The following is a 14,433-nucleotide window of genomic DNA, read 5'->3' as shown; positions in this document are numbered from 1 at the left end:
TTACAATTAAACTTTCATATATTATAGATTCATTATCCACCAACTGAAATTTGTCAGGTCTTTTATTGTTTTAATACTGATGATTTTGGCCTACAACTCCTGATAACCCAAAAAACCTGTCTCAATAAATTAGCATATTTCAACCGTCCAATCAAATAAAAGTGTTTTTTAATAACAAACAAAAAAACCATCAAATAATAATGTTCAGTTATGTACTCAATACTTGGTCGGGAATCCTTTGGCAGAAATGACTGCTTCAATGCGGCGTGGCATGGAGGCAATCAGCCTGTGACACTGCTGAGATGTTATGGAGGCCCAGGATGCTTCAGTAGCGGCCTTAAGCTCATCCAGAGTGTTGGGTCTTGCGTCTCTCAACTTTCTCTTCACAATATCCCACAGATTCTCTATGGGGTTCAGGTCAGGAGAGTTGGCAGGCCAATTGAGCACAGTAATACCATGGTCAGTAAACCATTTACCAGTGGTTTTGGCACTGTGAGCAGGTGCCAGGAAGCATGAAGTGCTCCAAAATCTCCTGATAGCTAGCTGCATTGACCCTGCCCTTGATGAAACACAGTGGACCAACACCAGCAGCTGACATGGCACCCCACACCATCACTGACTGGGTACTTGACACTGGACTTCAGGCATTTTGGCATTTCCTTCTCCCCAGTCTTCCTCCAGACTCTGGCACCTTGATTTCCGAATGACATGCAAAATTTGCTTTCATCAGAAAAAAGTACTTGGGACCACTTAGCAACAGTCCAGTGCTGCTTCTCTGTAGCCCAGGTCAGGCGCTTCTGCCGCTGTTTATGGTTCAAAAGTGGCTTTACCTGGGGAATGCGGCACCTGTAGCCCATTTCCTGCACACGCCTGTGCACGGTGGCTCTGGATGTTTCCACACCAGACTCAGTCCACTGCTTCCTCAGGTTCCCCAAGGTCTGGAATCGGTCCTTCTCCACAATCTTCCTCAGGGTCCGGTCACCTCTTCTCGTTGTACAGCGTTTTCTGCCACATTGTTTCCTTCCAACAGACTTACCATTGAGGTGCCTTGATACAGCACTCTGGGAACAGCCTATTTGTTGAGAAATTTCTTTCTGGGTCTTACCCTCTTGCTTGAGGGTGTGAATGATGGCCTTCTTGACATCTGTCAGGTCGCTAGTCTTACCCATGATGGGGGTTTTGAGTAATGAACCAGGCAGGGAGTTTTTAAAAGCCTCAGGTATCTTTTGCATGTGTTTAGAGTTAATTAGTTGATTCAGAAGATTAGGGTAATAGGTCGTTTAGAGAACCTTTTCTTGATATGCTAATTTATTGAGACAGGTTTTTTGGGTTATCAGGAGTTGTAGGCCAAAATCATCAGTATTAAAACAATAAAAGACCTGACAAATTTCAGTTGGTGGATAATGAATCTATAATATATGAAAGTTTAATTGTAATCATTACATTATGGTAAATAATGAAATTTAACACTATATGCTAATTTTTTGAGAAGGACCTGTAGCACAGCCATGTAGCATATAAAACAGCCACGTAGTATATAACAGCCCACGTAGCATATAACACAGCCACGTAGTATATAGCTCAGTCACATAGTATAAAGAACAGCCACGTAGTATATAGCACAGCCACATAGTATATAGCACAGCCACGTAGTATATAGCACAGCCCACGTAGTATATAACACAGCCACGTAGTATATAGCACAGCCCACATAGTATATAGCACAGCCATGTAGTATGTTGCCCAGCCACGTAATATATTGCACAGCCACGTAATATATAGCACAGCCCACATAGTATATAACACAGCCACATAGTATATTGCCCAGCCACGTAATATATTGCACAACCACATAATATATAGCACAGCCCACGTAGTATATAGTACAGAGACGTAGTATATAAAACAGCCCACGAGGTATATAACACAGCCCACATAGTATATAGCACAGCCCACATAGTATCTAACACAGCCCACGTAGTATCTAACACAGCCCACGTAGTATATAGCAATGTGGGCACCATATCCCTGTTAAAAAAAAGAATACAAATAAAAAATAGTTATATACTCACCTTCCGGCAGCCCCTAGATCCAGACCGCTACGTCATCTCGCGAAACCGCAATGCATTCTTTGGACCGTCGCAAGGAGCGGGAAAGGCGCCGGAAGCTGAGTATATAATGATTTTTTTTTTTTTTTAACATTAGATCTTTTTACTATTGAAGCTGCATAGGCTGCATCAATAGTAAAAAGTTGGTCACACAGGGTTAATAGCAGCGTTAACGGACCGTGTTACACCGCGGCATAACGCAGTGTAACGCAGCCATTAACCCTGTGTGAGCGCTGACTGGAGGGGGCACTGACGGAGAGTAGGAAGGTGTGAATTCGCGACCGGACTGTGCCCGTCGCTGATTGGTCGCGGTCAATCAGCGACACGGGATTTCCGTGACAGACAAACAGACAGAAGTGACCCTTAGACGATTATATAGATAGATTGTAGGCTAAGTCCACAGCTTTTCAGTCTATTAGAGACCATGTCAAATAGCAATGTAATAAGAAACGCTGTATGTTTTCATGGTAATATAATATCACAGAAATATAGTAAATAATAAATGATATAAGACAGTATAAAGAAGTCACCTTGATAATGTGCTCCTGAACACAAGTGGGATCACTGCTACCCAGGATACTGAGCAGCTCATCATCTGATATGAAGAAGAATCGAGGAAAAGCATTTCTCTTGGAGTCCAAGTAATCATTTAGACTCTTTTGACACTTCTCAAGACCCTCACTTAGGTTTTGTAAGTCAAACAATCGATTTGAGGCCTGACAGCAACGCTTTATTACCGGATCCTTCACAGTATCTGACATTATCTGAAAGATTACATAAAGACTTTGTAACAGAGGGAGGAAATCTCTTAAAAATAAAAACATATTAAGAACAATTATTACTTTCATTATCAATAATAATAATAATAATAATAATAATAATAATCCAATGATTATTTTACCTAGACTTACCCTTTTAAATATTTTATCAATATTGTCAAATTTTTTCGCCTCATCTGGCAGCTGTGACCTGATATCACCTCCAATAAAAATACTCTCCAAATACATCCATTTTCGTTGAACTACCATCCATACCTGTAAACCAGACAAACAATATTGATTATCATTTTACAAAAAATGTAAAAGGATTTTAAGTAAAATTAATAATAATTCTGCACTTACTGCAATTACTTCTCCAATGAGAGAAAGCGTCTTTTCCCACTGTTGTACTGTATTCAGGAAAGGACCAACAAAGCGACTTCCAGATATACTCTGTAGGTTCATAGCATTGTCATCAAGTATTTGTAGGAAATCATCAACAGACCCCAATATGCTACCACGGTCTTGAGTGCCCTTTATATACCTCTGTACAGTAAATTTCATATTTTCCCAAGTATCTATAATTTCTTTAACGCCCTAAATAAAAAAGAGGAAAACAAAATCTGTAGTTGATTGCATATCAAATTACTTAAAAGGAATCTATCACCATATACAGGTCCTTCTCAAAAAATTAGCATATAGTGTTAAATTTCATTATTTACCATAATGTAATGATTACAATTAAACTTTCATATATTATAGATTCATTATCCACCAACTGAAATTTGTCAGGTCTTTTATTGTTTTAATACTGATGATTTTGGCCTACAACTCCTGATAACCCAAAAAACCTGTCTCAATAAATTAGCATATTTCAACCGTCCAATCAAATAAAAGTGTTTTTTAATAACAAACAAAAAAACCATCAAATAATAATGTTCAGTTATGCACTCAATACTTGGTCGGGAATCCTTTGGCAGAAATGACTGCTTCAATGCGGCGTGGCATGGAGGCAATCAGCCTGTGACACTGCTGAGATGTTATGGAGGCCCAGGATGCTTCAATAGCGGCCTTAAGCTCATCCAGAGTGTTGGGTCTTGCGTCTCTCAACTTTCTCTTCACAATATCCCACAGATTCTCTATGGGGTTCAGGTCAGGAGAGTTGGCAGGCCAATTGAGCACAGTAATACCATGGTCAGTAAACCATTTACCAGTGGTTTTGGCACTGTGAGCAGGTGCCAGGTCGTGCTGAAAAATGAAATCTTCATCTCCATAAAGCATTTCAGCCGATGGAAGCATGAAGTGCTCCAAAATCTCCTGATAGCTAGCTGCATTGACCTTGCCCTTGATGAAACACAGTGGACCAACACCAGCAGCTGACATGGCACCCCACACCATCACTGACTGTGGGTACTTGACACTGGACTTCAGGCATTTTGGCATTTCCTTCTCCCCAGTCTTCCTCCAGACTCTGGCACCTTGATTTCCGAATGACATGCAAAATTTGCTTTCATCAGAAAAAAGTACTTGGGACCACTTAGCAACAGTCCAGTGCTGCTTCTCTGTAGCCCAGGTCAGGCGCTTCTGCCGCTGTTTATGGTTCAAAAGTGGCTTTACCTGGGGAATGCGGCACCTGTAGCCCATTTCCTGCACACGCCTGTGCACGGTGGCTCTGGATGTTTCCACACCAGACTCAGTCCACTGCTTCCTCAGGTTCCCCAAGGTCTGGAATCGGTCCTTCTCCACAATCTTCCTCAGGGTCCGGTCACCTCTTCTCGTTGTACAGCGTTTTCTGCCACATTGTTTCCTTCCAACAGACTTACCATTGAGGTGCCTTGATACAGCACTCTGGGAACAGCCTATTTGTTGAGAAATTTCTTTCTGGGTCTTACCCTCTTGCTTGAGGGTGTCAATGATGGCCTTCTTGACATCTGTCAGGTCGCTAGTCTTACCCATGATGGGGGTTTTGAGTAATGAACCAGGCAGGGAGTTTTTAAAAGCCTCAGGTATCTTTTGCATGTGTTTAAAGTTAATTAGTTGATTCAGAAGATTAGGGTAATAGGTCGTTTAGAGAACCTTTTCTTGATATGCTAATTTATTGAGACAGGTTTTTTGGGTTATCAGGAGTTGTAGGCCAAAATCATCAGTATTAAAACAATAAAAGACCTGACAAATTGCAGTTGGTGGATAATGAATCTATAATATATGAAAGTTTAATTGTAATCATTACATTATGGTAAATAATGAAATTTAACACTATATGCTAATTTTTTGAGAAGGACCTGTAAATGCAGTCCAATCTAATGGCATCATGTAATACAACAGCGTGAGCTGAGTTGACTGATACATAGGTTTGTGAAAAAGATTTAGTATATCTGTGTTTTACTCATTTAATCCTTTGCTCTTTCTGGGATTTTTGGTCCAGTGGGCAGTCTTATCAGTGACTTGCAGCTTTCTTTGAATAAGTGCACCTATAAAGATAGCTGTGAACAACTGATAACCACTGATAGGACCACCCACTGGACCAAAAATCTGATACAGAGCAGTGAATTAACCCCTTAATGACTTATGACGTACTATGTCCATCGTAAGTCATCTGCCTGCTTTTGATGCAGGCTCACAGGCCGAGCCTGCATCTTTCCCAGCAGATAATGACTGCAGTATTCAGCTATCATCTGCCTCTAACAGCCGTGGGTGGAGCTGAGCTTCAAACGGAGCTGTTAAACTGTTAACTGCTGCTGTCAATCTGTGACAGCGGCATCAACAGCACACCGGCAGGAGGGCCCTCCATTCTATCCCTTCTTGTGGGCCAACGATGTGTTGCAATGACAGCCAGTGGTCTGCTGAAGACCCCTGTGTCTGTCATCACAGTACTTCTGTGAAACCAAGCTTGTGACTGGGGTTCATAGGAGACTGTGATTTCTGCTATACATAGCAGTGCTGTGGCATTGCTGTATATAGCACAAGCGATCAAATGATCGCAGGTTCAAATTCACTAAAGACTAACAAATACCGTATATACTCGTGTATAAGCCGAGATTTTCAGCACATTTTTTGTGTGCTGAAAACGCCCCTCTCGGCTTATACACAAGTCATTGCCGGCGGAAATGGGGGGGTGCAGAAGACATCATACTCACCCTCCTGGTGTCATCCCTGCATATCAGTCCCTGCATCTCGGGTGCCGGCATCACTCTTCCTGTCTTCCTGCCTGTGCTGAGCTGTCAGTGATACCGCTCATTAAAGTAATGAATATGCACGCGTCTCCATTCCCATAGGCGTGGAGCACATATTCATTACTTTAATGAGCGGTATCAGTGACCGCTCAGCACAGGAAGGAAGACAGGAAGAGTGATGCCGGCACCCGAGGTTCAGAGACTGATATGCAGCGCCAGGAGGGTGAGTAGGACTAGGGGAGGCTGAGCCATGCGATATTCACCTGTCCCCATTCCACCGCAACACTGTGTCTTCCGGGTCCTCTGGCTGTGACGTTCAGGTCAGAGGGCTCGATGATGTGGTTAGTGTGCGCCCTCTGCCTGAACAGTCACTGCAGAGAGCCGGCAATGCTGAGGTTCAGCGGGCAGCGACGAGGAGAGTATGTAATTTTTTTTTTTAATCACAGCAGCAGCAGCGTTATATGGGGGCATATTTTAATATGGAGCATCTTATGGGGCCATCATTAACACTTTGTACAGCATTATATTGGGCATATTTTAATATGGAGCATCTTATGGGGCCATCATTAACCTTTTTAGAGCATTATATGGGGCATATTTTAATATGGAGCATCTTATGGGGTCATCATTAACCTTTATGGAGTATTATATGGGTATATTTTTGTATGGGGCATCTTATGGAGCCATCATTAACCTTTATGCAGCATTATATGGGGCATATTTTGTATGGAGCATCTTATGGGGCCATCATTAGCCTTTATGGAGCATCTTATGGGGCCCATCATGAACTTTATGGAGCATTATATGGGGCGTATTTTGTATGGAGCATCTTATGGGGCTCCTGATTCAATATGGATATTCAAAAACATTTATCCTACTGATGTTTCAATTAATTTTACTTTTATTGGTATCTATTTTTATTTTTGAAATTTATCAGTAGCTGCTGCATTTTCCACCCTAGGCTTATACTCAAGTCAATAAATTTTCCCAGTTTTTTGTGGCAAAATTAGGTGCCTCGGCTTATACTCGGGTCGGCTTACACTCGATACAGTACTGTGAAATGTAAAAAAAATTAAAAAAAGTTGAAATCACCTCCATTTTCGCCCATTAAAAATTACAATTGAATCTCTCACACATTTCTTTGTTGTATATCCATCAATTTATCATTTACTAATATTTCCCACCGTGTAAGTCTTACCTTTTCTATGCTAAGCTCCTTAACTGCTGATGCTACAATGTCACTGATGACATCAGTATACTTGTGTAATTCCATGGCAAACATGTTCTCCAGGGTGAACGTGTCAGGATTCATTTCAAAACTTGTCCCTGTTTTGGTCATCAGATCCTTCCAATGTCTGAAAGTATGAAATGCAATAAACTATATCATGAACTCATGCAGACAAGCAAGGTCTCGTGTAGACGTTCGTGGATCTCAGTCTGATTAAGGGTGGCAATGCAAGGATTGACCACGGACCTCCTGACCCGATCGTGTCAGCCTCATAGAAACATATGAAGCTGATATGCTCTTTGACTGGACCGAGATCCACAGACATCTGCATGAGCCCTAAGTACTCATTCAGATGTCAGTTTTTCTCATATGAGTTCCATCTTTGGTTTTCACAGATAGAGTGGTCATAATAAAATCACACAAACATAACCAATTTTTATCTAAGTCTCAGATCAAACTTGCCAATTCTAGTGTATGGGTAAGGCCATGTTCACATGTTCAGTATTCGGTCAGTATTTTAACTCAGTATTTATAAGCCAAAACCAGGAATGGAACAGTCAGAGGAAAAGTAGAATAAAACACGTCACCACTTCTGCATTTTTCACCCACTCCTGATTTTGGCTTACAAATACTGAGAGAAGATAATGACCAAATAATGAAGGTGTGAACTTGGCCTTAGTGAAAAAGTAAGACAACACTCAGATGCCATCTGTCTGCTGTCCGTATTTCATGGACTGTTAGGAGAAGCTTGAGAAACCTCCATCAGTTATTCTTTTGATTTGACAAAAACTGATGGAACTCTGACCAAACTCTGATGGTAAAAACAGACACACTAATTAACATGTGAAGAAATTGATCAAAAACACTGAGAAAATAAGGACTTTTTTGTGTAAGACAAAAATCACTGATGTATGAATGAGCTCTAAGTAAAGATTTAGCACCAAATTAATATGGAGCAAAATATCTAAAAAGAAAATACATTTATTTCTACCAATGGAAATGCTTGCATCTAATGAACAGCATACAATGAACTTGTATAGGAAAAGCATTTCATATATATTGCAATTTGCCTTCCAGAAACTAAGCATATTCATGTTTCACCTTCTGAATTTCATATGATTTTATACCAGAATCACATCTGCATGAACAGCATCACAATACTCAAAAAAGATCCATACCTATCTCTCAAAGCTTCATTCTTCAGATCAAGGAGTAAAGGAATTGAATCTTTAAACTCTTTCATTTTAGACTCAAGGTAAAAAGCCACTGGTAGACTGCGAATTTCTTTGGAAAGTTTTCTAAAAGTTTTAAGAAATCCATCAATTCCATCTTGGAGAATCTGAACATTTAAATTTGCCCATAGAGTTTGAGACCATTCTTCTTTGGCAAGCTAAAGAAATAAATACTTACATTTGTTATATAACGCTACAGAAATGATACGGATTAAACAAAAATAATACGTAGACCAATAAATATTATTTTCAAACAATCTTTTTCTGTTGTAAATTATAAATTCATATAACACAAAAATGCAGGTCTAGATTAAGGCCTCAGAATATGTCAGAGCCATAAGCTCAGAGGCAGAGGCGTATCTGGGGGGGGGGATCGGGTGCAACTGGAAGGGGATCATTGGTCCGCCTGATGCGGCAGTTCGAGGTGCCTCCCCAGAGGCTGCATTTTGCCGCCCCCCAGATTGGGAGTCCACCATTCTCTAAGCCAGCTGTCAAGCTGACAGCTGGCTCAGAGAAGGTGCAGAGCAAAGGCTCCCAGTGATCAATTGTGCGAGTGCAGTTGAAGCCCTGACCGCTGGGTCAGGGTAATGTCAGCACCATGTTCAGGTCATGTGATCACGCTGCTGACGTCATTTGACAGCGCTATAGAGGTGGAAACAACATTAGTGGTAAGTGTTCAAGTGGAGCAGAAAACACCAAAGATTTAGTGTAATGTGGGGGGTTGAGAAAGATTTGAAGACACAGTTTGGATGGGTGCAGACACAATATGGGGAAAGGGAGAAATTTTAAGACACAGTATGAGGAGCAGGGGGGGAAGAGAGGGTGCATGCATAATGAAATAGTATGGGTAGATGGATGCAGACACAGTATGGTGAGTGGGGAGATTGGTGCAGACACAGAATAGGAAGGGTGGGTGCGGACACAGTATGGGGAGCAAAGAGGGAATGTATGCAGACATAATATGGGGAGCAAAGGAGGGGATGGGTGCAGACAGTATGGTGAGTGAGGGGATGGGTGCAGACACAGCATGAGGAGCAAGGGGGAGAATGTATGCGGATACAGTATGGGGAGTGAGGGTGATAGGATGGATGCGGACACAGCATGAGAAGCGAGGGTGATGGGATGGGTGTTGAAACAATATGGGGAGTAAGGGAGGGGATGGGTGTGAACACAGTATGGTGAGTGGGGGATGGGTGTGATCACAGCATGAGGAGTGAGGGGGGAATGTATGAAAAATAAACACAGTATAAGGAGCAAGGAAGAATGTTTGCATACACAGTATTGGCAGCGACGGTGATGGGATGGGTGCGGACAAAGTATGAGGAGTGAGGGTGATGGATGTAGACATAGTATGGGAAGTGAGGGAGGGGATGGGTGCAGACAGCATGGTGAGTGGGGGATGGGTGCGTACATAGTATGAGTATCGAGGGGGGAATGTATGCGGACACAGTATGATGAGCGAGGAGAACAATGTATGCGAACACAGTATGGGGAACAAGGGTGATAGTATGGGTGAGGACACAGCATGGGGAGTCGGGGAGATGTGTGAGAAAGCAGTATGGAGACCAAGAAGGTAAATATATGAGGAACCAGTATGGTTAGTAGGGTGGATTTGAGAGGCGACAGCATGAGAAGGGAGGGTGGAAACATGTAAGGAGACTATTCAGGGGAATAGTATGAAGAGACTGAGTAGTGTGGGAGGTAGCATGGTGAGACAGTGTAAGTACACAGCCAGGAGGTGACAGTATGCCAAGGAGAAGGAGACATGCGTGGTCTCACTCAATGAAAATGAATTGAGCTAGGCCGGACACGTCGGAATGTGGCCAGAAGTATACAAATCGCACACTTGTGCTCATGTGACTGTGCACCCTTGTCACTGGCAAGGAAGAATCCTAAAAGTGTACAATGCGTGCACTGTGAGAATTCAGAAGCCTGCAGTCACCTAGAGTGACTGCAGACTTTCATTTCAAACCTGGAAAAGCACTTTAATTATAAAATGAAGTACTGTAGAATGACAATCCTAACAGTGTGTAATATACTCACTGTCAGGATTCAGCTCTGCTTGCTGGTTCCATCAGTCATCACATAACCACTTCACTCATTTGCTATTTTCATACTTATGGTCACACGACAACTAGCTTTTCTTCCTGCTTCTCTCAGTTTTTCACTGAACATTGAGAGAATTAAGAAGAACAGCTCGTGGGCACGCGACTGTAAGTGTGCAAATTGCATATGTGCTTGGGATGGAGGAAGGCGCTAAATTGATTTCTTGCCCCGGGAGCCGGAAAACCTATATACACCTCTGTCAGAGGTCATATGAACATACATGGGAGTGGGAAACTATAGTCATTCCATGGTGATTTACAGACTTCTGGGGGAAATACCTCCATAATGTAGAACCCAATGGCTATCATGACTACAGAATCATATAGAATATTACAGAAAACCTTGGCATGACTCTGTATGAAATTGTAGGCATATAGAAGTTTGGGCCTCACATTTTAAAAAGTATATTGAGAAGTTTGAGTCTGTTCTAAGCTGGAAACTACATTATTGCAAGGGATGGAAGGCCTCGTATATGATGAAAGGTTAAAATAGTTGGGCTGGTTTAGCTCAGAACAAAGACATTTCAGAGGAAATCTCATTTATATGTATAATTATCTGTGTGATCAATACAAAGGACTGTAACATGATTTATTCCTTCCAAAAATCTTACTAAGGACTAAGGGGCACTCATTACAGGTGGTTTATAAAGGCGATTCCCGGCAGCTAAATAGGAAAGGGTTCCTTACAGTTAGAGCAGTCAGACTGTGGAATACCCTACCACAAGATCTAGTAATGGCAGGCACTATAACAGCTTTTAAAAAAGGGCTGGATGCTTTTCTCACAAGAACTGGCATTGTGAGGTAATCTAGCAACAGAGAATGTATAACTGATGGAAAAAGGTTGAACTTGATGGACCCGAGTCTTTTTTCAACAAATATAACTATGTCACTATGTAAGATGTTTAGAACAGGCTCCTTGCACAACTATAGAAGCGCCTGTGCTATGTGCATCAGTATTTACATTTTACACATTAATTGGCTGCATTACATTTACCCAAAAAATAGGCTTTCTTTACACAGATGTCCAGAAATGTACTCCTCACAATGCCATTACATCAAAAAGGTCAAAACATGTTCTTACATCTTTCCTTCATGGGTATAACTTAAGAAAAGGATACAAAAGCAAGATCTATGATGGATGTGAAATATCTATTACAGCGGTTTTCTCATGTTTCATCTTCAGGAGCACATGGCTTCCTGTTTGCAAGGGGCGGTGTGCTCCTGAAGATTGACATTTCAGACCATGGTTGCTCTGCTGGCCCCAACTGTTTGCCTTCCGATGCTGCAGGCAGTTTTGCCTCTACAGTATTGGAAGAGCACAATAGCACTAAACCTGGCCAGATTGTGTGCTGAAGCGATCACGCCAGCATTAAATCAGTGCTTACAAGCTCTCTTAGGCCGGGATCACACATGCGAGAAATACGGCCGAGTCTCGCATGTTAATACCCGGCATTGGCACCGTCACTCAGGAGCAGAGCGTGCGACTGCATAGCAATACATGCAGCTGCATGCTCCGCTCCTGAGCGACGGCGGCAATGCCGGGTGTTAACATGCGAGACTCAGCCGTATTTTTCATATGCGTGATCCCGGCCTTAAAAAGTGCTTGCAAGCACTATCATGTATGGCCACAAGTTCTAAACTGCAGATGTGGCCAGTTATCTAGATAAAAAGCAATAAAATGAAACATCTCTCAGTTCTTGAGAACACAGAAAATTTTTATGAACAAGAAAAATTGCAAACATTCTTTTTTTACAAGAACTTTGCAATGTTTAAAATGATGATCCTGAAACTAACCTTCATAAATACCTTTAGATTTTACTGTGTATAATAGCCCAGCAAGGGTTACCCATGTACAAACCTTTTGTGCACTGTAGATATCATAAATTTGACGCAAACCCTTCATTTCTTTTTGCACTTGTAAGAGTTCAGGATACATAGTTATAGGAAGATCAAAAAGTTTTTCAGCATTCGCCAACTCCTGTCTGTTCTTTTCATACTTCACCAGCTCTTTTTCATAGGCAGCAAGAATCTGTAAACCTGTAAGCAGCCAAACAGATGTATTTTCCATTAGATGTCAGATGCGATTAAAATAATCATAAAAAAAAACACTTTAAACATAGAACGATCACGGTACTCAAATGTTGAGAAGTTGAGTGTTAAAAACATAATTGTTGTAATCGCCTGTTAGTTACAATCATTTGACCATTAAACAATATGTATAATTATTATTTAAATATTTAATAAAGCATAAACTCTACATAAAACTCAGAGCAGTGATTTTGCAGTGACTACTATTTGATCAGTAGAAAATGATAATTTTAATAAAATGGCATTAGCATCATTAGTGCTCCTCATCAAAAACCCACTGCTATAAGAAGTTGTATTATGTGGGACCAGCCTAACAGCTTGGATGTAAGCAAGAGACCTGAATCAACATCACATCAATTTCCCATGATCCAAACATCATATATCCAAACTATATACAGTATATACAGTACAGAGTAAAATTTTTAAAGGTTTTTCTGCATTTTCATGACTATGAAAACTGTACATTCACACTGAAGGCATCAAAACTATGAATTAACACATGTGGAGTTATATACTTAACAAAAAAAGTGTGAAACAACTGAAATTATGTCTTATATTCTAGGTTCTTCAAAGTAGCCACCTTTGATGACTGCTTTGCACACTCTTGGCATTCTCTTGATGACCTTCAAGGGGTAGTCACCGGGAATGGTCTTCCAACAATCTTGAAGGAGTTCCCAGAGATACTTAGCACTTGTTGGCCCTTTTGCCTTCACTCTGCGGTCCAGCTCACCCAAACCATCTCGATTGGGTTCAGGTCTGGTGACTGTGGAGGCCAGGTCATCTGGCGTAGCACCCCATAACTCTGCTTCTTGGTCAAATAGCCCTTACACAGCCTGGAGGTGTGTTTGGAGTCATTGTCCTGTTGAAAAATAAATGATGGTCCAACTAAATGCAAACCAGATGGAATAGCATGCCGCTGCAAGATGCTGTGGTAGCCATGCTGGTTCAGTATGCCTTCAATTTTGAATAAATCCCCAACAGTGTCACCAGCAAAGCACCCCCACACCATCACACCTCCTCCTCCATGCTTCACGGTGGGAACCAGGCATGTATAGTATATCCGCTCACCTTTTCTGCGTCGCACAAAGACACGGTGGTTGGAACCAAAGATCTCAAATTTGGACTCATCAGACCAAAGCACAGATTTCCACTGGTCTAATGTTCATTCCTTGTGTTCTTTAGCCCAAACAAGTCTCTTCTGCTTGTTGCTTGTCCTTAGCAGTGGTTTCCTAGCAGCTATTTTACCATGAAGGCCTGCTGCACAAAGTCTACTCTTAACAGTTGTTGTAGAGATGTGTCTGCTGCTAGAACTTTGTGCGGCATTGACCTGGTCTCTAATCTGAGCTGCTGTTAACCTTCGATTTCTGAGGCTGGTGACTCGGATAAACTTATCCTCAGAAGCAGAGGTGACTCTTGGTCTTCCTTTCCTGTGGTGGTCTTCATGTGAGCCAGTTTCTTTGTAGCGCTTGATGGTTTTTGCCCCTGCACTTGGGGACACACTTTCAAACTTTTCCCAATTTTTTGGACTGACTGACCTTCATTTCTTAAAGTAATGATGGCCACTCGTTTTTCTTTCCTTAGCTGCTTTTTTCTTGCCATAATACAAATTCTAACAGTCTATTCAGTAGGACTATCTGCTGTGTATCCACCAAACTTCTGCACAACACAACTGATGATCCCAACACCGTTTATAAGGCAAGAAATCCCACTTATTAAACCTGACAGGGCACACCTGTGAAGT

At 41.6% G+C, this 14,433-nt stretch overlaps 1 protein-coding gene across 1 annotated transcript in view; it reads right to left on the bottom strand.

Moving 5' to 3' along the window:
• The window catches only part of DNAH10 (dynein axonemal heavy chain 10), a 167,035-nt gene that overhangs the window by 90,291 nt on the left and 62,311 nt on the right, over positions 1-14,433 (bottom strand). Inside the window, exons 24-29 of the mRNA XM_077293221.1 lie at positions 12,463-12,641; positions 8,446-8,657; positions 7,238-7,394; positions 3,230-3,463; positions 3,020-3,142; positions 2,639-2,872 (exon numbers count right to left, since the gene is read on the bottom strand). Of these exons, the coding sequence (XP_077149336.1) occupies positions 2,639-2,872; positions 3,020-3,142; positions 3,230-3,463; positions 7,238-7,394; positions 8,446-8,657; positions 12,463-12,641 (1,139 nt within the window). The remainder of the gene's footprint in view (positions 1-2,638; positions 2,873-3,019; positions 3,143-3,229; positions 3,464-7,237; positions 7,395-8,445; positions 8,658-12,462; positions 12,642-14,433) is intronic.

This window comes from Ranitomeya variabilis, chromosome 1, assembly GCF_051348905.1.
Source record: "Ranitomeya variabilis isolate aRanVar5 chromosome 1, aRanVar5.hap1, whole genome shotgun sequence".
Taxonomy (NCBI): Eukaryota; Metazoa; Chordata; class Amphibia; order Anura; family Dendrobatidae; genus Ranitomeya; species Ranitomeya variabilis.
Note: the sequence above shows the minus strand (reverse complement) of the source record. Positions and strands in the feature narration are given on the sequence as shown.